Raw genomic sequence first — 25506 nt, 5'->3', positions numbered from 1 at the left:
TTCGAACCAGTGCTAAAGCGGATGGGGTCCCCCAGACCAGGGCAATAAGGCAGAAGTTGTTCAGAATCAGAGCAAAAAAGTTGAGGGAACTCCCAACCAGGGCAAAAAGGCAGAGGGAGCCCAGAACCAAGGCAAAAAGGCAGAAGGAACCCAGAACCAGGGTAAAAAGGCAGAAGGCACCTCCAACCAAGGTAAAAAGGCAGAGGGGGCTCCCAACCAGGGCAAAAAGGGAGAAGGGGCCCAAAATCAGGGCAAAAAGGCAGAGGGGGCTCCCAACCAGGGCAAAAAGGCAGAAGGAACTCCCAACCAGGGCAAAAAGGGAGAGGGGGCCCAGAATCAGGGCCAAAAGGTGGAGGGGGGCCAGAACCAGGGCAAAAAGGCAGACGGGGCCCAGAACCAGGGCAAAAAGGCAGAGGGGAGCCAGAATCAGGGCAAAAAGGCAGATGGGGCCCAGAACCAGGGCAAAAAGGCAGAGGGGGCCCAGAATCAGGGTAAAAAGGCAGAGGGGGCCCAGAATCAGGGTAAAAAGGCAGATTCAGTTGCTAATCAGGGCACAAAGGTGGAGGGTACTGCAAACCAAGGGAAAAAAGCAGATGGGCCCTCCAACCAAGGCAAGAAGGCAGAGGGAACCCCAAACCAGGGCAAAAAGTCAGAAGGGTCCCCTAACCAGGTCAAAAAGGTGGATGCATCTGCCAATCAGGGTAAAAAGGCAGAGTCAGCTCCTAACCAGGGCAAAAAGGCAGATATGGTTCAGAGCCAGGAGGCACCAAAGCAAGAGGCTCCTGCAAAGAAGAAGTCTGGTTCAAAGAAGAAAGGTGAGCCTGGTAAGTAGCTTTGATTTCTTTATGAACTTGGAGGAAAATGCTATCTTTGAATGGCTTATGGATTTCCTTTGGGGAAGCCATCTTATCAGTTAGCTATTGCCACAACAAGGCTGCATAACAAACATTTCAGATTTCAGTGATTTACACCAGCTGTCATTTATTGTTGCTCATACTTCTGCTGGATTGGATAGAGGTTGACTGATCTGGGTTGGCTCTGCTGAGTGGCTCTGTTCACTCTGGGTTTGACTCCTTTCTGTAAGTCTCTTCCACATGTGTTCATTCTGGGGCCCAGGCTGAGACTCCAAGGACTCTCAGGGCAGAGGCCCTTCTCATGCTTATGACAGAGCTATAAAAGGGCACATTTCAGACCAGCATCTTATTAGCTAGAGCAAGTCATGTGAGAGCCTGAGTCAAGGGACAGCAAATCTTTCTTAAATGTTTGAGTGCCTTTTGTGAGCCTGTTCTGTTGTGTACCTCACCTGGTATTTTAGCATACCTTTATTCATTTATGTGTTTGTTGAGAGAATAATGGTAGGATAATGTTTTCAGGGAGCAGTAGTATTTACCCCTCCAACCCCTCACCCCCAGTGTCCTGTCCTCCCTACCCCCGTTCCCGTTATAATTTTTTATTGATTTCAGTGAGGAAGAGAGAGGGGGAGAGAGATAGAAACATCATTGATGCGAGAGAATCATTGATCGGCTGCCTCCTGCATGCCCCCCACTGGGGATCGAGCTCACAACCAGGCATGTGCCCCTGACTGGAATCGAACCTAATACCCTTTAGCCCTCAGGCCGACCTTCTGTCCACTGAGCCAAACCAGCTAAGGCTTGTCCCAGTTATTTAATGGAGCATTTTATGTATATATAAAATAATATAGAACAGTAGTTTCCTATTACTTTGTTTCATATTAATATGGAAATTGGGCCGATGAGTTCTATTTCATGTTCATCACTCATTTGCTAGAATACCAGCAGTCTTATGTTTTCTTAGTTGATTTGGAAAATTAATTGCATTTGTCTTGATGAGGCATCTTTTTTTGTTGTTGTTAATCCTCACCCTAGGATATTTTTCCATTGATTTTTATTTTTTTATATATATTTTATTGATTTATTGATTTATTGATTTTTTTTTACAGAGAGGAAGGGAGAGGGATAGAGAGTTAGAAACATCGATGAGAGAGAAACATCGATCAGCTGCCTCCTGCACACTCCCTACTGGGGATGTGCTCGCAACCAAGGTATATGCCCTTGACCGGAATCGAACCTGGGACCCTTGAGTCTGCAGGCCGACGCTCTATCCACTGAGTCAAACCGGTTAGGGCTCCATTGATTTTTAGAGAGAGTGGAAGGGAGGGAGGGAGGGAGAGAAACAGCCATGTGACAGAGATAAGTCAATTGGTTGCTTTCTGCACATGCCCCGACCAGGGCTGGGGATTGAGCCTTGCAACTGAGGTATGTGCCCCCAGCCTGGAATTGAACCTGAGACCCTTCAGTCTCCAGGCTGACGCTCTATCAGCTGAGCCAAACTGGCTAGGGCATTGATGAGGCATCTTATGAGATCTAAAATGTTTGGACCTATGTTATGTAGCACAGGATTCTCTGTTTTTGTTTTGTTTTTTGGATCCTCTGTTTTTAGCTGGGTTTCCCTTTCTTGCACCTTAGTGAAGCTACATTACCTTTTCTCTGGCTTCTACCTCCAACTTCATGGGCTGGGAGGGCACCCATCCTCTGTGAGTAGCTTTGGGCTCCTGCTGAGGATCAGGGACCATCACCTGGCCCCATAGGTCAGGTCAACTTCTCAGGCCCTTGAAAACCCAAGGGCCTCAGCCTTGCCAGCACAGGCTGGAGGGAGCGCACACTGCCCTTGTTTAAGGTGGTTTTTCACCTGACACAGCTACAAGGGCATTTGAGATTCGAAGACAGGTATATTGCGGAGAACAGGCCTGTTTTCTGGCTTTCCAACATCAGGTGTGTTAGAATAGAGCTTCCTGTGTCCTGTGGTCATTATTACCACTGTGGCTTTAGACATCTGAGATAAGGCATGAAACAAAATGTAATGATAATATAGAAAGGAAGACAAAATGGTCCTAATTTGCAGGTAATAGAGAACCTTGTTAGAAGGAAAACTTAACTTTATGCCTGTGGGAACCCACATAGCAGCTTGGAAGAGGGTGGTATAAGGCAAAATTTGAAGAGGAAGGAAATACCGTGCTCCAGGAGAAGAAAGATTGAATATTATAGATAAAATAATAGTTATTCCTAAGTTCTCTTAGGGGTTTATTATTCTTCCAGCCAAAATTTCAATGGCATTTTCCTCCCTTAATTTGACAAAACTATTCTGAAAGTCCCATCTGGAGGGAAAAATAGATAAGAATATTGGATGGAGTTGTAAGTGGTTTTTGGAAGGCCAGTTTTGTCTGATGTGTGAATGTATTCCGTATTCCCAAACTATTGTAATTACAAGTAGGGTGCTGATTCACATGGTGGGAGGCTATTACTCCAAGGTTGCAATTTGGGGCTCTTGGCCACACAAACAGCCACGTGGGACAGTCAGACATGACCTACATGAAAACAGCCACAAGGGGTAATACGTGTGGCTAATATAACACCTGAAAGGTGAAAGTCTGAAAGCATGGGGAAATATTTTCTTGTACTTCTTTTTATTTGTATTATCCTCAACTGAGGGAGAGAGAAACATTGATCAGTTGCCTCCAGCACTCAGCCCGACCAGGGACTGAACCCACAACCTGGGTTGTGCTCTGGCTGGGAAGCAAACCCGCAGCCTTTTGGTGTATAGGATGACACTCCAACTAACCAAGCTCCACCGGCCAGAGCTCTTGTATTTTATTTTTTATTTCCCTGAATTTGCAGTGTGTGATCTGAGCCCTGTTTTTCCCAGGGTTGGTATGTAAAGTCACCTTCAGGGCCCTCCGAGGTGGATGCAGGTCACTCCCTGCCCCCAACTCCATAATCGTGAAATCATGGGTTTTCACACTTCCCTTGCAATTCCATCTTGTATGTGGAGTTCAGTGTTCCAGAATTAATCTGACTCATATTAGAATCTGTAGCTGTGACTGTTGCTGAGTGAGAAGCAGACCACATTCTTTTCATGCAGTTACACCTCATGTCCCCTGAGGCTCTGGTTAGTCCCAGCTGCATGCTCTTGACCTTCTTGCCCACCAGCTGGGGCTGAGCTTCTCTCTATGTCTGTCCAGGGTTTTTCGACCTCCAGCCTCTCCAAGGCTATGCATGCCCTAGAGAAGGGAACTGTGGATACAACTCCGGGTGGACTGGCTGGCCCTGGGTGTCCAGAAACTCGGGGACCTGGAGAGTAGCCTTGGTGGGGGAGAGGTGGCCTGATGACCATGGGGAGGTACTTGGGGAATAGGTTCCTTATCACTGGTGTGGAGCAGGCCAGGAAGGGATTTCTAACTCCAAATCGAGGAGACTGACTCAGGTGGAGGAGGGTTCCAGGGCCATGAGATTTTTGATCATGGGCACCAAAGAACTAGAGTCTAGGGCTGTGTTGTCCACTATGGAAGCTGCTAGTCACATGGGGCCATCCATATAAAAACGTTCAAGTCAGTCAAAAGTAATAAAGTGAGAGATTCTGTTACGCTAACCACATTCCAAATGCTCAATAGTCACATGTGGCCAGCAGCTGCCCTTTGGGGCAGTGCAGATGAAGAACAACGTCGGCATCAGCACAGTAGCTTCTTTTATACAGCACTGCTCTAAACTGGAGTCCTTAGGAGGGTGGTGGTCTCTTGGGTCACCTTACAGGTGACTCTGTGAAAACAAACATGTCTTTGCAACCCTCTATTGGTGCCATGCAGCTCCTTTCTGCTTTGTTCTGTCTGTCTGCCTGCGTCCGGAGTGGGGTGGGGGTGAACTCCCGTTGTCCTCCGTATCACAGTGAGATGTGACGAATGAGATCATAGAGGCTGCGGCTGACCATGACACGTGACAGATCAGTGGCAAAACCTGCCCCAGAGCTGGGGTCCATCAGAGACAGGGTTGCTTCTTTAGTCATCACCAGGTGGGGCCCTCGCTGACAGGTGCCCAGAGGGAAGCCCAGCAGATGTGGGGGCAGGCACAGGACACACTTCTGCAAGTCCAACTTGGAACTTTTCCAGAACTTCTGATCTAATTTTCCTACAAGAGCAAATCAAGGCCATGTGACAGCTTTTACCACTTGTCTGTGGCTGGATTTGACAGTGAACACTGCCTTCCTGCCTTCCTAATCCCTGCTTTTTAACATTTATTATTGTATAAATATGTGCTTCCAGCAAACACAGTTCAAGCAGTATAAAACCATAGAAGGTAAAAAGTTAGTGTTCCTTCCTACTTCATCCCATTTACCATCCACTTCCCAGGGGGAGCCCTGGAGATACTCTGTTCATCACACCAAATGCACAGCTGGGGCCTACAGTGCAGGCAGCTTTGGAACTGGCTTTCTTTACTTATAAGTGTACTAGTGACATCTTCTGCAGGGCTGCCACTTTCCATAGCATGAATGTATCATGATTTATTTAAATGACATTAAGTAGTGTGCAGTGTTTTTTGTTGTTGCTAAAATTAATGCAGTGATGTATATATGATGTGTGAGTATCTCTCTGTAGAAAGTAAATTCCTAGATATGTGATTGCTAAGTCAAAAGGTAGGTCCCCTTTTAGGAAGACAGTACAGCATCATTCTTCAAACACATTCCACGATTTACCCTTGTTGCAGAGTGCAAGAGACCCACATGAGTGTTTCCAGCGCCCTCCGACTGATTTTACTGCTCATGTGGTACTATGGAAATGGTGACATTTTCCAGGGAGCATCATAAACCCAGGTGTGGAGCACGGAGAAAATACTTGCTTATGAAACAAAAGGCATGGGCTCTTGTCTTAATGTTTGGAAAAGAGGGAATTCATGGTACCAAAGAGAAAGTGGAAATTTCCCAGAACTGAAGCTTCTAAGTGTTTGCAGTGCCGTGTGGCCTCTGCTGGTTCATTCTCTGATTGTTACCCCAGCATTTGTGTGCGGTACCTATTACAAAAGCCATGTCTCTCACAGGAAGTGTGTGTATGTGGTGATGGTTTTTTTTTTTTTTAATCTATTTTTGTCCTCAAACACAGTCCTTGCCTGCATAACATGCTGGCCTGCCTGCCTGCACCTAGTGTGTACTAATGGGCATGTTAGCATTACCCTTTTAGGAGAGCTATCAGTGCCATGACCTGGAGGTAGGTCCAGATTAGTACAGTGTGGGTCTGGACCCTGGATAAGCCAAAGATTTGGTCTTGGGAAGTACAGGGTGCTCGTTCAGGAAACTCCACATTTAGATGCACTCTAGAATACCGGGCTTCCTCTGGAGCTTGGTTCGCTTGGAGCAGAAGCTGAGCAAGGCTAAGCCAGGGCATGGCCCTCCTCCCTAGGATGGCTTTATGCCTGACACGCTCCCATCTGCAGATGCAGAAGGTTTACTCTGGGGCCAGAAGGCCACCACGACAGGGCCCAGGCGAACCCAGCCACTCTCCAGGAGACATAGGTATTTATAACCCCATGATGACCACGTTGTCAGACACACACAGTCCATGTTGGAGAAAGAGGCCATCTTTGGGGGACAGGATTATGGGTAAATCTTAATATCTTCACCCTTCTGCGTTTCCCAGTTTTTCTGTATCATGTAGGTATTAATTTTTAAATAGAAAAGAAACAAAAAGTCCATTGTTTGTCTGAGTCAAATAAACAGGACCTTATTGTACCAAGCAGAACCCCTGTCCTTTCAGGTGCTGTGAGGCAGTGCAGCCCTGACCAGAGGTCCCCTGAATATCCTCTGAGCAGCAGAAAGAAGTCCTTGCTCTTTTAGGGGGGCCAGGTGGAGGAAAGAAAGTGGCCAGTTTTTCTCATGCCTGTCCAGCCTTGGGTACCCAGTAAATGGTCACGAACTGAGATAAGAAGAATATTATAAGGTGGGTCCTGCATTTACAAACCTGGCAGTGTCCTGGGGGGTCTGGCAGCTGCATGTTGTGCCAGGCCTCAAGGGGCTGCTTCACTCTCTGCCAGAGTAGGTGGAAATGCAAATAGGATCATGTTCTATAACCTAATAAATGAGGCAGGGGTCACCAGAGGTCAAGGGAGATGCGGAGAAATTTTCAGACCTACCAGAAAAACTTTAGGTGTCTGTAGCTTAGCAGGGGCCTCATCTTCAACTGTGTAACTTGATAAGAACACCACCCCTTCCTTCCTCCAATTCCACCTCCCTTCCCCCCATGCTGTCCTTTGTGCTGTGGGCTCACTGTGTCTGAGGCCTGGTGCTGGGTCACCACTGGGAATGTGACACCATTAGGTGCATGGTTTATGAAACTCTTCTCCATGAATGTATCCCCCTAACATTCTGAAAGGTGGATTTGTATTTTTACCTGTTTTACAAGAACAGAAACCAAAGCTCAGCTCTGTTTTTAAACTTCCCAGAAATCATGCAGCCAGTAAATGCTAGGGCAGGGATCAGAGCTGGAGCTTGGGCCTCCATCTGTGCCCTCCACCTTAGGGCTGAGGCACAGACAGATGTGTATTGAGAGTAAGTTTCATACTCTTTCTTTTGAACTTTAAGTTTTTCAGGGTCTGAAGCTCAAGAAGTCTCTGTGGGGCTTTGAGCCTTTATTCACTTTCTCTTCTTCAAATTTAACTTAAAAAAAAAAAAAGGAACAAAAGTGTCTCCTCGGGAAGCAAGCCAAGTATCAGTTGGTACTGCCACGTCTTAGAGAAGCTGTAGGTGGCATTCATGTTTCAGATATGAAGTTGATTTTTTTTAAATTTGAGGGGGGAAATAGTCATGCAATTTATAGGATTTTTTAAACATTCCATTAGACATCATTAAGAGCCCAATTTCCCAGTTAAGATTACTTTTTCTCCAACCAAACAAAAAGGCCTGATTCAAAGGTCCAAATAGCATTGCTGTTGACATTATTTGTACTTCATTCCAGTGCAATTAAAACACCAGATTTTAATGTCCATGGCAGTCGGGTTGAGTGCATCCAGTCATGAGGGCAGACAAGTCCCTGCGAAGTGCTGGGCTTGGGGTCTGCGCAGGGCCAGCCACCTCTGGAGTACGGACTGATGAGGACTGCAGGGCCTGCAGGTGCTGCTGCTGCTGCATTTGAGGGATCTTTCATCCAGGGCCCATGAAGGCACTTTCCCACAAGCCCAGTGAGACCCTTCTCTGTCAATGAATTGCCTTCTGCAAAATGGGGAGGCCAGCAGCAATGCTGGCCCTAGTTTCTCATTTATAGAGATGGATGTCCCCACCTGCCAGCTTCTGTGATTCAGGGAGATGCCCTCTGGACTAGGGGTCAGCAGGAGTCAGGGGCTTGTCGTCCATCTCTAAATGAGATGGTTGCTTGTGTAGTGTTGGGCTTCAAGGAGTTGCAGGGTAGCCCTTCCTGGGACCCTGGGGCTTTTGACTGGAGTTTGGCTCAGGTGATTGGGGATGTCAACCTAGAAGGCACCCTGAGGTTGGTGTCTGGCTTTCTGTTGGAAGGACAGTGCAGTGTCCGGAGGCAGCAGCCATTCTGCCTGCATCTGTGTGTCTGAGGCCTTCAGACTGCTCCAGACATTCCCTGAGAAAATGAGTGTCTTTTCCATTGATGTTCGCCCCCAACTCCTAAAACCACACACCCCTGTGGCAGGTTTTGCTCTTGAGACCCTGAGTTGACACAGGGCCCGTGTCCCAACAGTTCTGCTTTCTGTACTCTCAGGCGTGGGGTTTTCCTTGATCTGCCTGCCTCCAGCCTTGTCCCACTGCGTGTTCTGGAATAATTTTTCCCAAATGCAAACCTTGCTCCCTTCTAGATGTTGCTCCTTGCCTGTGGAATAAAATCTGGATTCCTGGGGCCTGTGAAGACTTGGGCTTACCCTGCCCTCACACCCTCGCTCTGACTAGTAAGGCCCCTTACAAGCCTCTGTGCCTGTCCTGTGCAGCCCTCCTTGCTGAAGCCCCAGCCCTTGCCTTCTCCTTACTCAGCAGTGTTTGGCTCAAGCATCCTCTGTTTAAAAGCCTTTCTGGTGTTGCTGCCATAGTTGCTTCTTCAGTGACGCACACAGTCCCGCGTTCCTTCTGTGTGGCTCTGCTGTGTGATTGTCACGTGTCCTCCACCTGTCTTAGCTGGCACTTTCAACCCAACTTACCTTACCAGGCCTAGCCTTCTGTAGACTGCCAGGTACACATAGGTCCATACTTTGTGCATGAAGACCACCTGAATCTGCCTGCCCTAGGGAGGACTGCCAGGCACCTGCAACAACAGCTGGAGTTGAGCTGGAGCCCGTGGCAGGGCTGTGGTAATAATCTCTCATTGATCACCAGCTGTCTTGAGCTCAGATGCATTTCCTGGAGAGGTCCCGACGCCCTCCCTGTTGGTTGAGTAAGCTGAGTGTGAGCAGTGCCAGGAGTGTTCCAGTAACTGCACACTGAAGGGGCTGATGCTGAAACAGTGCTGGGCTGTGGAACCCAATGGGTCCCCTTTGGCTGGAACCTGATGACTGGGGGAGCCTCGTAACTATGCAAGCAGAGAGAAAATTTTCCCGAAGGACCCCAGTTGACAGAGATTCCTGGGTGCCTTTTTTGCAAGACAAGTTTAATTTTAGGTGATTGAGCCTCCCATGTGGTCACAAAAGGGAGCTTAGTTTTGGAATTTGAAGTATTATGCGCATTATCAGAGCTGAGAGCCAAGGAGGCATATGGCTCCTTGCTTGTATGTGCTGCTCCTTTAACCTACTGAGTGAGAACAGTGGTACAAGGCAGGAGCCAGAGGGTCCACAGGCTGTGGTTCTCTGTCCACAGAGGTATTTTGGGCACCACTTTTGTATGCCTTCCATTCCACTGATGGGAGTAGGAGAAAGGGCAGAATTGCTTCAGCCACCCTGAGCTCCTCCCTAGGTGCGCTGTCTGTTCCGGGAGGGTCTGGGTCTGCGATTCTCCTGTGATGGGCTTGAAGGTGGCCTTGTGGGTAGATTCGGCAGTGCCTTACCCTGTGCCAGACATTGTTCAAGCACATTGCAGCGAGGCTGTGAAGGAGATCAGTTGCTATCCCTGTGTCACTGGTGAGGAAACAGGCAGAGAGAGGTGAAGCCACCTGTCCAGGGTGAGCAGGCAGGAAGGAGCAGGGCTGGAATTCGAGCCCAGGACCCCAGGGGCCTTGTTCTGACCATGGTGCCTCTGCCCAAGGTCAGAGGTGACCTAAAGGCTGGCCCTGGCCCATGGATGAGTTTGTTCAGCTCCACAGTGGTTTTCTTTATCTGTTTTTCATTGAGTTAGCTAAATGAAGCCCAGGAGACAGCATATAAAAATCTCCTGTCCAGCTCTCTAAACAAGCCCGCAGCTCTGAGGCTTCTGGTTCAGACCATGAGGTCCATCACCTGGAGCCGAAGAACCATGCCCAAGGCCACCCTGCTCAGAAGAGGCTTCCCCTGACCCCAGGCCTGTCCCACCCCTGCCAGACAGGCGTCTGGAGTATTCTAGAGCAGTGGGACGCTGCCTCTCCACTCTGCTCTCCTGCTGCCTCATTCCTCCCCTAGGCCTCCCTGTCCTGTTCCTGGTATTTCAGACTCACCAAGGTAGGCAAAACATAAGCTACAGGAGCAGGCCCTAAGTGAACTGATATCACGAGATTTCACTGCCTCCTGGTCTTTATGAAGTCTGTGGTTTGACAGATTACTAGTAGATGTTGAATCTTTGACAAATTTATTTTAGTGCCTTAAGATTTCATAATACCAAGGATTATTTCTAGATTTTGGAGTATTTGCTGGAGTCAGGCGTGATGTTCAAGCATGTATTAACTCTTGGTAGTATGCTGTTCGTTGATGGAGTCAGTGTGCCTGTCTCTCTCAAGGTGGGCTTAGTGCTGCTGATATGGCGAGAGGATCTGAAACTCGGAAATAAATGTGACCCCCACAGATATCCAGAAATTCTAGTTCCTTTTTCTTTTAGTTTTACTTCTCCAGGCCCCTATGGGGATGGAGGCTGCCAGGATTTCAGTAGGGAGTGCTTTGGGGGTCCCCAGGGCTAGAAAGGAGCAAACTGGCCTATCTAGTAGAAACAGTGTGAGCCACATGTGTGCGCCACATAGGGAATTTAAACCTTCCTGGTAGTCACATTTAAAAAGGCAAACAAGAAACAAATGTGATTCATTTTAATGATGTAATTCATTTTAATGACGTGTTTTATTTAACCCAGTTTACCCAAAACATTATAATTATAACATACAATCAATATAAAAAAGTTATGGCAGGTATTTAACTTCTTTATATGAAGTTTTTGAAAATCCATGGTGTACCCCCACTTGGTTGGTGGCCAGTGTACCAGACAGTACAGGAGTAGACCTTTCTGAGTGAGGACAGGAAATTGTCTGTGCGGTGCTCGGCTTCAGAGAGGCTGGCCTGCCCAGTCTTGCTTCAGGGGTATCTGTGAAACGAGTGGTCCTCCTCCTTCGGGAAAACACTGGCAGTAAACATCCGCCTACAGGCTGAGAGGGGAAAGCAGGAAGCCCCGTAAACTAAAAGGCTAACAGTGGGGTTTTCTCCCAGTAGTGAATTAGAGAGTGGTTTTTATTTTCTTTTGGTCTAGCTGTACTCAATTTTTTTCTAGTGTTCATAAGTTGCCATTAAAATTATTCCTTATTATATTTCAATGAAAAGACAGAAGGTTGAAGGGGACATGCTTCCTCTCCCACTCCCCCCAACCCATTTTCATGGCACCCTTGAGCTCTTAGGCCTTTAATTTCACCATGGTTATTTCTAATCTCAAGGTTCACCAAGGTAAGAAGCTCAAAAATGAAGGTGCTCATAGCAACCAGCTCGCCCATGTCCCACATACTCCTTATTAAGGTATCATGCTAAATGCTTTGACTTGTGATGAAAATATTATGATAAGCCAGAGAATTTGGGGTTGCTATGGAAACCTTCTCCATTCATTGTCCTCAGGGTGGGCTTAGCTGAAGGGGCCACACAGGTTAGCCTGTTTTCTTGGTTTCAGCTCATTTTTGGCCCTGTCATTCAGCTATAGGGCAGATTTGAGCCTCAGCATAAGGAATTGCCTGAGCATTTCATGCAGGGCTCCTGCCAGTCGGGGCATCTTGGTTCACCCCTTTTTGCTGTGAGAGTCTGCGATGAGAGCAAAGTTTTTTGGGGTGTGTGGCACCAGGAGTGTTTCAGAAGTGACCATTGGTTTTTGGCAAATGGCTCTGTCTCCTTCAGAGTCACTAATGGACTGAGGCGTGGGCAGGCCCCTCTGCAAGAACCGAGCCCAGCCTTCCCTCCTAAAGCGTCCCTAAGCTTCATCCAGGGGAACGGGAAATTGTGTTTGAACCTGACTGTGTGGGAGCAGCCCCCTTTTCCCTGGGACCTCAGAGTAACCTTGGAGACATGGGCCTTTTGCTTCCCATGCTTCTCCCATGGGTGTGGCTGTTGGCATCTGTGTTTGTGGGGAATGATGGGCTCACTGGTCAGTCAGGACCTGTAGGGCCATAGGGCTTGGTCATGCAGGGGGTGAGCCTTGCTGAGCTGTTTGAGAAAAAGTGGGAAAAAAGACCGATTCTGTCTGAGAAAGAAAAAGCACCTTTGCCTTGATTAATTCTGCTCATTTTGATGATAAGGGCGGGGGGTATCTCACCCAACCTAGGAAAACTCCACTTTTCTTTATTGGGGACTTCTCCGTTGGCTATCTTTGGACAGTCAGGAAGCATGTGCAGGGCCCTCAGTTTATTCCATTTCTGAGTGCAGATGGTCCCCGACTGACACTGGTTCCACCTACAGTCTTTCAATTTTGCAGTGATTTGAAAGCGATACATATAATAAATTGCATGAGATAGTCAACACTTTATTTTTTTTAATATTTTTATTTATTTCAGAGTGGAAGGGAGAGAGAGAGAGAGAAACATCAATGATGAGAGAATCATTGATGGGCTGCCTCTTGCACACCCCACACTGGGGATTGAGCCCACAACCCGGGCGAGTGTCCTGACCAGGATTCAAACCGTGACCTGGTTCATAGGTCGAAACTTAAACACTGAGCCATGCTGGCCGGGCGATAGTCAACACTTTATTATAAAATAGATTCTGTGCTCCATGACTTTGGGGCTAATGTAAGTGTTCTGAGCACGTTTAAGGTCAGCTAGGCTAAGCTGTTCGGTAGGTTAGGTGTATTAAATGCATTTTGACTTCCGATGTTTTCAACTTACTATGAGTTTGTTGGGACCTAAGTCAAGAAGCCACACCCCAGGCAGCTGGACAGAATCTTTGGCTCTGACTGGCTTGGTTGCTCATGTCTGAGTGTAAGTCCTTGCTCCTTCCCTCTGCACAGGGTCCCTGGACACAGACAGTCCTCTCTGCCTCCCCTACAAGACGCTGGTCTCCACGGTTGGAAGCATGGTGTTCAACGAGGGTGAAGCCCAGCGGCTAATTGAGATCCTGTCTGAGAAGGCTGGTGTCATTCAGGACACCTGGCATAAGGTGGGCCCACACTCTCCTGCCTGCGTTTAATGGCCTCTGCAGCTGGCCTTCCCCCCTCCCTCTCAGGGACCTGTGAATTGTAGTGGCTACCTGGTCCTGGGGTGGCCACACCTGGCTTGCCAACCTGCACAGGAAACAGCCTCCACTCACCTTTCTCGGCAGAACCCTGTTGCCCTTTTCCAAGCAGAAGCTGCAGGAATTACCCTGCAGATCCTTTGGATTCAGCTACAGCCCAGCCATGGCTGGGCCACTGAAACATAAAGAGCCAGGGCAGCACTCTGAGTTCCAGGGGGCTGGGGGTGCAACACAGGAGCGGGGGCCCAGCTGGTTTGTGGCCAGGGCTCTGGGTGCAGGAAGGAATATGTGTAGGGACACACTGAGTGAGGGAACCTTGTGATGGACCCAGAAGCACCTTCCCTCCTGCTGTTGGGGGCCAATTCAGATGCTGGCACCCACCCTCTGGTACCTTGGTGAATGAGCTGCCACCAGGAAGTGCTGCATGACACATATTTATTTCTTCCTTAATCAGAGTTGGAATTGTAGGTAATTTTGATGGAGAATTTTGTGGCAACTTAGTGGTTAGAGATGTTGGGGGGTGCCCTAAAAGGCCAGTGGGGGTTCCTCTACTCCTGGCCCTTGCTGAACTGTGATGTGTCATGCAGTTGCAGGGAGCTGCTCGCTCAGTGAGAATAGAGAGGGGGGTGTGTGTGGAAGGAGGTTTCCTGGCTGTGAGTGGCTGGAGGTCAGGATGACCTCGCTTCTCCAATGAGAGAGGCCTGAACTCCACTCAGGCTACTGTCCCAGAATACGCTTCCCCTCCCATGGCTTCTGTGCCTCAGCCAGGGATCTACAGGCTGCACCCAGAATCTAAGGGCTAGGCACTGAATCAGAAACAGTGGCCACTGCCCCCAGTGGAGAGGCCCTGGCCTCCATTGACCCAAGTTAATGGGAAACGCTATGCTCCTGAAAACTACCTCAAAGATCCAGTGCTTTTGCCAAACAGCTTCTAAGCACGTGGGTTCTGGAGGCCCTACAGACTGGGTGTCTAAGGCGGTGTGGTCGGGGGAGGCGGGGTGGGGGGGGCCTTTCCCCAGAAATGTCTGGAGTCAGGGTGGGACCTGCTTGTCTTGAAGTTCCTGCTCCCACTTCATCAGGACACTGGGTCAGAGTCTGCTGGGTTGGGGGGACAAACGAAGTGTGTCTGTACCCTCTGTTAATGTGGCTCTGTGGATATTTCCAGGCCACTCAGAAGGGCGACCCTGTGGCGATTCTGAAACGCCAGCTGGAAGAGAAGGAAAAGCTGCTGGCCACAGAGCAGGAAGACGCGGCTGTTGCCAAGAGCAAACTGAGGGAACTCAATAAGGTATGGCCAGCGCATGCCCCATCCTGAGAGCACCTGGGCTGCGGCAGTGCTGCTCCTGGGTCGGGGGGTGCCTCCCTACTCTGGCTCTGCTCAGGGCTGCCCATGTAACTGCCCCTTGAACCAACATGCACTGCGATTGTGGGAGCCTGAGGCCAGCCTGTACTGCCCCTGCAGAGCTCCGTGGGGTGGCGGCTTCCTTCTCAGGCTTAGGAACGCAGGTTGTTAAGTAGTGTGAGATGGGGTCATTGGCCTGTCCCACAGTTATGGGCCATCGTTTTAGGGTATACGCCCTGAAAAGGAGGATGGGCGCAGTTGACCCACAATTGTTTTCATGGGGCAGAGGGGGCTGCTTTTCTCCCTTTTCTTCTATCTGTGGAGCAATCTTAAGGGAAAGCCTGGCTCCTGAGTCAGCTGATGGCTGGTGTGTGACGTTTGTACTCAGTGAACAGCAGTCAGATGAGTCAGGACTCATGCACATGGGCTGCTCTCCCTGTCAGAACTCACTGGGGCTTCTCCCTCTCCTTCTGAGGAGAAAGTTCTGGTGTCCCAGCCCATGGGCTAGGTTTTGCCAGCCCAGTGCTGAGCATTGCCCTCTCCCTCTCCCTGCTCTCTGCCTCCTTTAACGGTGCAACAGGTACAGGGGGTGGCCTGGGCCTCCAGATGCCCCACAGTGTCTAGGCTGCAGCCCCTCCTCTGGGCACCTTCCATCTGCTCATTTGAGAAGACTCATAAGTGAGGCAGCCTGAGTTTCTATCCTAAATTGGAGGGATGTGGCTTTGAGCCAAATGGCATAGTTTGTTTGCGGGGGAAGGCAGGAGTAGAAGATGAGCCTTTGGTTGGTTACTCTTGGTTAATGCTCCGCCCAGGAGAAGGGAAAAAAAAAAAAAAAAGGCAGGTCTAGAGCTTGGTAGCTTCTGCTTAGGTTGGGGGTGTGGGGGGCTCAATATGTGGCCTTCACACAAGTCCATCTTGTGTTGTTGGTTAAATGCAGGGTGGCTGGAGCCATTTGCCCTGCACTCAAGAGCCGACTGCACATGTCTCTTCCTGGTAGACATGACATAGTATGCCCTAGGCCAGGAGCATTTACACCATGGAAGTGAGCCAGCTCTACAGATCAGAGCTCTCTCCCTAAGAGCTAGCTGACCAGCACAACATTGGTTAAGTGTTTATGGTTTAGGGGAGCCATTCTTCCATACCCTCTTACTGGACAAACTGGGAAATGCCTGTGAAAATTTGTTGATACCCCCAAAGTAAGGTTCAGGTGAGGGGAAAAAAGGAGTGAGTGTTCCCACAGCTGGCTGGCATGGGGTTGCCTGGCTAGTACCTTGTGCCTACCGCCTTGAATTTAGGAAGGGCTGCAGGTGTGATGAGTAAATAAGTGCAACCTCTGACGGTGATGCTGGCCTCTGTGGCATCTCTTCCCCACTACTGGTGTCTCCGGCCACTGTGGGCCAGTGAACCGTGCAGAAGGAGGCCCCTCAGACACTGCCCCTTGTACTGGACACTTACTGCTCTCCCTCAGTGGTGGTTGCTTCACGAGATTGCCAAAACCACAGTGGCAGCTAATCTACAGATACTCTCCTCGGTTCTATTATATGTCTAGCCCTCCCCTGGTAGATCTCCCTGGCTGCCAGCTGCAGGGGCCTGTGAGATATGCAGGGGTGCAGCCCTTGGTTTCATTACTCATCTCACCCTCCAGGAATCCAGGCCTTGGCTCCAAGGCGAGGAGATGTCTGAGGTGCATCCAGCCCTCCCTCCTCTGACTACATCCTCCTCCCTGCAGCCCAAGGAGGTCCTCTTGGGCTCCCAAGTGCTAACCTGGTCCTGCGAGGCACACTTTATGCTCTGCCATTAGCCTCAAATGCTCTTCATTGCTGAACTGGCTGGGCATTTTTTCCCTATCCTTGAAGACTCAATTTGCTCTCCCTCGGGAATCCTTCCGGAGCCCCCAGTTTCTTGTCTCAGCCCAGAGGTTGCCATTGCAGTCATGTGCCACTGTATCTGTCCCTGGTGACTCTAACCAGCTTGCTTGGCTCAGCCTAGCAGGCCGCCTGTCAGCAAGTGGCTGCTGAGGCCTGAGGCCAGCTAAGAAGATACAGCCTCTGATGTTTTGTAATTGTCATCTTTCCTCCCTGTGCTTCTGGAATCCATGGACATCAGGTTCCTGCATTTCTCTGTTGAGAGTTTGGGGCAGAACTGATGTGTTGATTTCATTCTTGTCATGTCTCCTACCCCAGGACCATTGAGGAGAGTTATATGAGAAACTAAATTTTGGGAAATGTGGAATTTCTCCTCTCATAAGGATCTGGTTCCCTCCACGTATTTTTGTTCTCCTTGTGGATTGTTTTCTGTGATGGATCCATGCTTCACAAATGGGTGAAGTCTCAGCAGAGTTGGGCTCAGGGACCATTTCAGGCACCAGCTGCAGGAGTTAACAGGCATAGGCACCCTTGACTTCTGTCCTAGCCTTCTGACAGTCTTCTGGCCCTGTGCCTGGGTTTGAGGAACCATGCATGGCTTTGGTGCAGCCCTCTGGAAAACCATCTTTCTAGCTGTTGTCTTCTCAGGCACCAGGTGCCCTGTCATGGGGCCTCTGTCCTGAGGCAAAGCTCTGGACTAGACCCCATCCTGTGTTCTCTCAGCCTGGGAGATCGGGCCTAGCGTCATGCAGTCAAGAAGACCCTCAGGGTGGTGTGCTCCCAGGGATGGAGTGGGAGGTATTCTTGGTGACACCCTTTTGGTGGAGCTGCCTGCTGTCCATGCCTCACCAGGCTTCGGAAGCTCACACCAAGCAGGGCCCCTCTCGGACTGAGAGCAGAGTGCCATTTCTGAGCCAGCAGTGCTTGTGCTGGTGCCAAGCCTCCTCTCCCAGCCCAGTCAAAGAAAACTGGGCTCCAGTCCTCCAGTCCCCAGCACCACTGGGCATGCATTTCAGGAAAATGAATCTGACCTTTGCAACTGAATTTAGAATTTGATAAGCAAGAGGAATCCTGGGATTCTGAGCTCTTAGGAGAAAACAAAGCCAAGGAGGGCTAAACAAATGCCCTGAGGAAAAGCTGGCCTTTCTCTGCCCTTTAAAAAAGCCCAGAGGCTAAAGGAAGGGAAATCCCATTAGATTCTGCTGGCCTTGGGATCCCAGCTAGATGCCCGGAATTGCATGAATCCTGCCCAGTGTGGGGAAGGCTGTCCCTAGACAGATGCTCAGTGCCAGCCTCTAGGTGTCCATTAGTTGTGGACAGCAGAGGTGGGCGGAGGATGATCCAATGTGGCTGCACCACCTGCTGCTGGTGTGGCTGTGGGCACTTCAGGGTCTCTCTGAGCTTTGGTTTCTCCCAAGCCTGGATCCTGTACTAGAAGGCGTCACCGTGTTGCTAGTGTGTGGAGTTTTGCTGGGGGAGCTGGCAGGGTCATGTATATTAGAGGAAGCTTGGTGGAGCTTTGAATTCTTACAAAGTTGCCCTGCCCTGCTTTAGAGGTACCGGGCCAGCCAGAGGAGTGGGGCAACTTTTCGTTTCTCCCACTTTCTGGGACGCTTGTGGACTCACAGTCCCAGGTTCCAGACCACCTCTGCCACTTACAGCTGCTCCCCAGCCTTGGACAACATCTTCCCAAGGGTCAGTGAGCTCGACTTTAACCTGGGGATCAAGATCTTCACCTTACTGAGAGACTTGAATGAGACACCTGTCTGTCCCAGGGCGGGCACACAGGGTCAGCCTCTCCTCCTATTTCTGTGTATAATCAGTGAATCATTCCTGAGTCTGGACCTCATGCCCCTGTGGGTTCTCTCCCTGGTGGAGCCAGGAGGAGGATTGTCTTTGAAAAGTAGGGCCAGTGGGTCCCAGGTGGTTCTAGGGAACCCCAACCACACAGAGCAGCCCTGGCACCCAGTGCCCCTCCCCCCTTGTGCACCCAGCTCCTCCCCTTGCCTCCAATTCTCACCCATCTCAGACAGGAGGGACACTCTGGCCCTTTGGGATGGGTCTCCCTGGCAGCCCTGGACTGGAGAAAGGAGAGGATTTCCCATTTCTCTGTTTCATTGCCCAGAATGGGAAGAGATGGGGCTTTGAATCTCATGAGACACTTACATCCCAGTCACCCAGGCCAATTGGACCCATACCAAGTAGTTGTTATTCTGGCTGAAGGCCCACTGGACGGAGAGCACCCACTTCCCAGAGGCCCATTTCATCAACCCTCCCTCACACTGTGATTCTTGCTTCCACAAGGCTTATGTCCATTGCCATTCCTTCTGGGATAAAACAGATCCCAGCCAGCTCTTCTCCCTCAGCCTGCCCTTCCCACCCTGTGCTCTACCCCTGCCTAAGGCTCTGGGCCCCCAGGCCCAACATCCTGTGTTCATTGTGGCATCTGACACTGCCCAGAGCAGACATTCCCCCAAGGAGGACTGAGTGGTTGCCCACAACAGACTAGGCCCTCCAGGAGTGGGGCTGATTCCCCAGCCATGATAGGACGGGCAGTGTCCCCATCCCAGCCATCAAACTTGGAGCCTGTCAGTCCTGACAAAGGTACTCAAGTAGAGGTGGGCGTTCTGGGGCCTGGATATCCGGGACCACGCCAACTGGAGTGTTGTAATCCCAGCAGAGCTGGAGTGTCCCTGGAGAGCCTAGGAAGAGAATACTGTTTACTCAGCTCTTGCTGGTGTCCATATCCATTGTGGCCAAGGCCTGACATCCAGCCCTTAGGTGGTCAAGCCAGCAGGGTTTTCTGGTAACCTCTTGTCTCCTACTTGCTGTCTGCTGTGGCTGGCGTGGATCTGTTGGAACTCAGGAGATGGGGTCTTGTGCTCTGCTCGGAAGCTCCTCCCAGCCCTAGCCCCAGCTGATGCTCTGGGTTCTGATGATCTCAGTCCCATCTGATAAGCTCCTGCCCCTGCCTCACTGGCCCTCTGCTTTCTCCAGGAGTTGGCGGCAGAAAAGGCAAAGGCAGCAGCTGGGGAGGCCAAGGTGAAAAAGCAGCTGGTGGCCAAGGATCAGGAGATGACAGCTGTGCAGGCCCGAATGCAGGCCAGCTACCGGGATCACATGAAGGAGGTGCAAGAGCTACAGGGCAAGGTGAGCAGTGGTGTGGGGCCAAGGAGGGCTGGAGTGGTCGCAAAGAGCAGTTGAGGGTGCCCTCGGGGGTGGGGGTGGGTCTATAGAATCTGGTTTGTTTTTGAAGGAAGCAACTGTTTTTATCTGGCCACATAGTGGCAGCCAGCCTACCTTGTATATTTAATGATACTAACTGGGAAAATGTAACATACATTTTAAAGAGCTCTTTTTGAAAATAGTTGGGTCCCAAGTAGCCAGTCCTATGTCCTGTCTCTTGGGTGCCTGTGGGTCAAGTTCTCAGCCTCCATGTGATCCTAGAGTAATGCTGGCTCTGCCTTTTCTACTTGAGGTTGGAGAAATCACCTAAAGCAAAAGGCTCTGGAATGGGGCCAGGGGAGGTGTGTCCAGCTTGGCCTACGGAGTCAGAGCCCTGAACCTCATCTTCTCAAACCTGTGCTCTGCTCATGGTGGGCCATAGGAGGCCAGAGGCAGGATCCCAGGCTTCCTGGGTAGTTTTAGGCTGTGACCATGGCTGTGTCCTTTGTCTCAGACCTCAGGCTGAGAGTGTGTGGAGCATGTCTAGTACTCTGGGCTGAGCACTTTACTGCCTGGAAGCCTCAGAGGAGAGAGGAGGTGTGTGGTTGGGGGGTCACTCTTGGCCCTGAGCTCCTGATGCTAGAGCTGTTCAGTTTCCAGACTCTTGTTCTTAGGGGTCCTGTCCCCCTCATGGGGAAGCGAGCCCTTGGGGGTTTTGTCTGCAGGCTGTTATCTCACTAACCTGGCTCCAGAAGTCAGCTTCCTGTAAGGCCAAGTAGCACTGATACCCATCAATGGTTTTAGGTCCGGACACTTCAGGAACAGCTGGAGAATGGCCCCAACACACAGCTGGCCCGCCTGCAGCAGGAGAACTCCATCCTGAGGGACGCCTTGAACCAAGCCACGAGCCAGGTGGAAAGCAAGTAAGCTCAGTGCTCCCAGTCGGACTTGGCAACAGCACAGCCCTGGGGGCCTCTGGAGCTGGGAAGGGTCCCTGAGCCTCCTGCAAGGCTGCAGCAAGTGCACTCTAGTTTCTTACTGGATCTGGGGCTGCTGGGCACTTCTGCACCTCCCCATTTGAGGCTCCATCCTCCTCCTCCATCTCTTACCTGGTTCGGAGCAGCTGAGCCTTCCAACGCATGGCTGGCATCCTCTCCTGTGGTCAGGCTGCAGGGAGGAGTGAGCTCCAGCACACCCTTGCCCATGCCCCTGTGATCAAGAGCCCCTCAGGTCCTGGCTGGTGCCAGCATCTGCTTTCCTGGACGAGCAGATACTATTTCCATGTCTATCTTCACAACATTCTGATTTGAGGCTTTTAAAAACTCCTGATTGTGACCTAGAGTATCAAGGCTGAGTGGATTGTCCAAGTTCAGAGTTCGATGTGTTGTAGGGACCTGCTGTGGGCCTGAACGCCTTGATTCTCCACTGGGAATGAGGTCTGTGCTGGAGGGACATTTGCTTTCGATGCATTGGTGACAAGTACTGCTTCACAGCACACCGGCCCGGCCTGTTTAGCAGAGTTCTTGATCTCCGCGTTGCCTCTCGGGAGCTGAAGTTCTAGCAAGTCCACAGCAAGTGGGCGACCCCAACAGGCAGTACGGAGCCTCAGCCATGTTCTTGGAGGAAGGCCCCTGCATTTTCTTTTGATTCACATTTCTTTGCCTCCTGTTGGCCTGAAGCATCCTGAAGGGACTTTCTGGGGATCTGCGTTGCCCCCAGAGCATCTCCTTTTGCCAAGAGGAGAACTGACTTAGGCAGAGCACGGGCACCCTCAGTGGGTGTTTTAACTGGAAGTCCAAGGGACAGTGTCGGCCCAGGATCTAGACCAGGGAGGCAAACCAGTGCCCGCACGCCTGTTTTGCTGGTGGGCCTCCTGGCACGGAGTGAGAGCCAAAGGCCACCCTCCCCAGGCCGGTTTCTTCTCTCTGGAGGTCCCCTTTGGGTGTGTGTGTACACATCTCATCTCCCCTGGCCCGTGGGTTCTTCTCTGCAGCCACAGCAGAAGGTGAACGTGGGGTGGAGGAGCATTCTGGCTTCCCATGCAGCGTTTGCTGTGGCCCCTATCCTGGGGAAAGCTCCAAAGCATGGAGACCCGTGGTCCTGAGGAGGCGGCTGCTGACTCTGTCAATTTGTGGGAGATCTGCCCATATGGATGGGTGTTCCCAGGCCCCTCCCTAGCTGCATATCAGTCCCAAGGAGCTGCCCACCCAGCCGCCCACCTTCATCCCTTCATCAAGGGTCTTGGAGTCTAGCAGTTCCAGTGAGCTCTCCAGTCTTGGATCTTGGTGCTGTAAAACCTGAGCTGACGGCCCGCAGAGGGCTTTGGATGGCCTCCCTAGTTCAGATGGGGAAACTAAGTCCAGAGGTGGGACCCTCTCACCGCCAGCAGCAGACAGAGCTGGTCTTGGCCAGGTTTCCTGCCTCCCAGGCTTGTGGACAGTCGTGTCTGGTCTGTCCCTTGGCTGAACCGTCGGTCCTGTCTTGAAGAGCTGTCTAGTGAAGGAGGCCTGCATGCTGATGACCTCTTCACACTAGGAAAGGCAGGCGTTGACCTGCCCCTTTTTTCCTGTCAACCACGTCTCCTTCCCTCCCTCCTGAACTTCTCCCTGGTCCTGAGACCCACCTTTTATGCGGTATTGGGAGCTCTGTTCTGTGAAGGGCCTCAGCCTCCCGCTTCGGGTGGCCTCCAGTGAAACAGGACTCCAATGGGCTGCTGCCCCGAGCCCTGCAGGGGTCCAGCAAGGCAGCCTGCATCCCAGGGCTTGTTTGGACCCTAGTTGGCAATGAGGAAAATTGTGTCTTACCTTTTTCTATCTGAATTCCCAGGTGTCTGGGAGGGGCGCCTGTGGGATCTTTTAGTGTACATTTTGCTCTTTGCTCTCTGGTCCACACACCATGCTGGTAAAACCCCACCTGACTGATAATGCAAGAGGGGCTTAGTAATAGCTCCAAGGTTCAGGAAGCTACTTAGGAAAGAGCAGGTGGCCCAGAGGGAGGGCTCATATCACGGTCCCAGTCAGCCAGGGGCAGCTCTCAGGGCTGGCAAGAGCTGACTCGAGCCCTCTTCTGTCTGTCAGTTGGGGGCTGGTGACTGTCTTGCAGGCAAAACGCGGAGCTGGCCAAGCTCCGGCAGGAGCTCAGCAAGGTGAGCAAGGAGCTGGTGGAGAAGTCAGAGACGGCACGGCAAGAGGAGCAGCAGCGGAAGGCTCTGGAGGCCAAAGCAACTGCCTTTGAGAAGCAGGTCTTGCAGCTGCAGGTGAGTCAGAGTGGCAGCCACTTCAGTGCATTGTTCACCCCACCCACCAAGCCTGTCTGAGTAGCAGGGACGGGTCAGGGCTGCCCAGCCACACACAGTCCTTCCAGCCATGACTGACAGCTGGAGACTCAGGCAGGACGAGAACTGGAACCCTCAACCTTGGCCTCATGAGTAATAGTGATAGCTTGCTAGCTTCAAATGGATTCGTTCTATGGGCTACATATTGTTCTAAGCACTTTATAAGCATTAACTTAGCTAATTCTTATTGTAACCCTGTGAGGTAGGTTCTGTTACTATCTGGAATTTACCCATAGGAAATTCAAGGCATGGAGAAGTTAAGCAACTACCCCAAGTTCACACAAAGGCAAGATTTCAACCTCCAGGTCTAGCCTCAGAGCTGTTTGTTCTCCCACACTTTTTGCCACTTCTGGTACCGCAGCTCTGGCCATGGCCATCCAGACTAACGTCAGCAGCTCTGGCTTCAAGGCTGGGGGAGGGTTCTTCCTTCTCAGCCTCTAGATGTGGCCTGGAAGCTCTGATTTCCCCAGAGGATGCCCTTTCGCCAGAGGAAGGAAGATTGTCAGTCCCCCTGTTCCCAAAGTGTCCTGGGCAACATCTAGTGTGGCCCCCCAGCTGGCCTGTTTCGGGGCAGGGTGACAGGGTGTGGGGAGCCTTGACATCGTGCCTGCTTTTCATTGAACTTTTCTGGGTAACATGGGAATCCTGCCATCCCGAAGGGCATTGGGTCCACTTTCTGCCCAGTCATTAAAGCTAGGCGGTAGCACAAGGGGCATTGGGGCTGTCTTGTGGAAGGGACTAGAATGACACACAAAATTGTGTGTGTGTGTACAAAAGACTAAAAAGGCATATGGACAAATCAACACGGTTTGGGTTGTTCATGTGAAAGCAAGGTGGGTAATTGGTGGTTACTGATTTTCATGTAAAGCAGGTTCACCCAGATGAATGAAATCAGAGCCACCTGGGCAGGAATGGCTGTGATTGTTTTAAAGGCTCCCAGATGGTCTGGTGCTATAACCACTGCCCTAGTGACCAGGGTGTTGCCATTCCACATGCCATTTCTAAGGATCCTGGGGCCAAGGCCTGGGCCTGGCTCTTGTTAGTAAACCCCAAACTCCGAGCAGCTTCTGCCCTTTCAGGCCTCAGGCACTGTTTTCAGCCTTGGGCCACACCAGGGGGTCCATTCTTTCCCTTCTTGATACCAAAAATTCTGGGAGTGGCTGGCCACTGGTGGTGAGGGAGACCAGGGCATGGTGTTGACATTGAGGCCCTTGGTGCCTGCTGTGGGCTTTCAGAGCCTCGGATTCCCCATCTGTAACATAGGCATGACAGTAGTACCTGTCTTCGGTGGCTGAGGATTAACCATGTGGCACATGAACAGTGCCTTGCACAGAAAAAGAGCTCAGTAAATGTGATCTGTACAAAGGCCCACTCAGGAAATCTCCACGTTAGACTGGGGGTTTCTGTTGTAGGAAGCATCTCTGTGCCATGCTGAAATGAAAATGGGGTTTTTCCTTTTTGTGACTACCTTTCACCTGAGCTTCCTTCACCCTGAGCCAGCTCTTCAAGGGCTAGGTGGGCATGGGCTCCTGGCTTTACCCATGGATGAACTGACTTGAGAAATTCAGGCGGGTTTTATAAAGGTCATCGGGGTGGATGGGAGGGTGTTCTGTGTGACCTCAGAGCTAGTTGAGGGTCTGGCCTCCCTTTTGTATCCTCATGGCCCCTTTCCCTCTGCCCACTCCCCAGGCGTCTCACAAGGAGAGTGAGGAGGCCCTGCAGAAGCGCCTGGACGAGGTCAGCCGGGAGCTCTGCCGCTCGCAGACCAGCCACGCCAGTCTCCGGGCAGATGCTGAGAAGGCCCAGCAGCAGCAGCAGCAGTTGGCCGGTGAGGGCGAGGCTTGGTTTGAAGGCCCAGGGGGGTGGTTAAGGTCTTTATGGTTGCACACCCTGAACCATAAAGTGAGCCAGTCCTGTTAGTCTGTGAGGCAGGGATTGTGCCCTGTCAGGGGACAGATGAGGTGCAGGGGTGAGGCTCACCCCCGTGGGAGAGCTGGATTGGGGTGGAGTATGTGAGGGCTGGGTGAGCGGTGGAGCTTATAAAGGCAGGGTGTGGGGAGGACGGGGGTGGGGGGTGGGGGTGGCAGCCTTTGAGGGATGGGTGATGGCTGAAGGTGCTGCCATCTCCTGTTTGCTGTGGGGGAGCCGAGGTGCTCCTGAGGGCATTGCTGGCTTTCTCAGCTGACTTCTTCTGGACCTTTCTGGCTCTCCTGGCTCAGTTAGCTCAAGAGGCCAGGTTTGGAAGGTGGTCTATGGTTCCCCTGTGCTCACAGGTCTGCTTCACAATCAGGAGGGGATGGCAAAGTTGGGGGCACCCGGGGCCCCTAGAGAAAGAAGACAGACAGTGTCCTCAACAGCTCCATGGTCACTTGCTCAGTATTTCCTGAGCGACTGCCATGGGCTGAACACTGC

At 51.2% G+C, this 25506-nt stretch overlaps 1 protein-coding gene across 1 annotated transcript in view; it reads left to right on the top strand.

Annotated features, from left to right (window-relative positions):
- RRBP1 (ribosome binding protein 1) overlaps positions 1-25506 on the top strand; it is a 67453-nt gene that overhangs the window by 27267 nt on the left and 14680 nt on the right. The window contains exons 3-9 of the mRNA XM_023753211.1: positions 731-824; positions 13165-13313; positions 14554-14676; positions 19593-19745; positions 20565-20683; positions 22863-23016; positions 24784-24922. Coding sequence (XP_023608979.1) covers positions 731-824; positions 13165-13313; positions 14554-14676; positions 19593-19745; positions 20565-20683; positions 22863-23016; positions 24784-24922 — 931 coding nt within the window. The remainder of the gene's footprint in view (positions 1-730; positions 825-13164; positions 13314-14553; positions 14677-19592; positions 19746-20564; positions 20684-22862; positions 23017-24783; positions 24923-25506) is intronic.

The sequence above is a fragment of the Myotis lucifugus genome, unplaced genomic scaffold (assembly GCF_000147115.1).
Source record: "Myotis lucifugus unplaced genomic scaffold, Myoluc2.0 scaffold_42, whole genome shotgun sequence".
Taxonomy (NCBI): Eukaryota; Metazoa; Chordata; class Mammalia; order Chiroptera; family Vespertilionidae; genus Myotis; species Myotis lucifugus.
The sequence above is the reverse complement of the archived record's forward strand: the minus strand, read 5'-3'. Positions and strand labels throughout refer to the sequence as shown.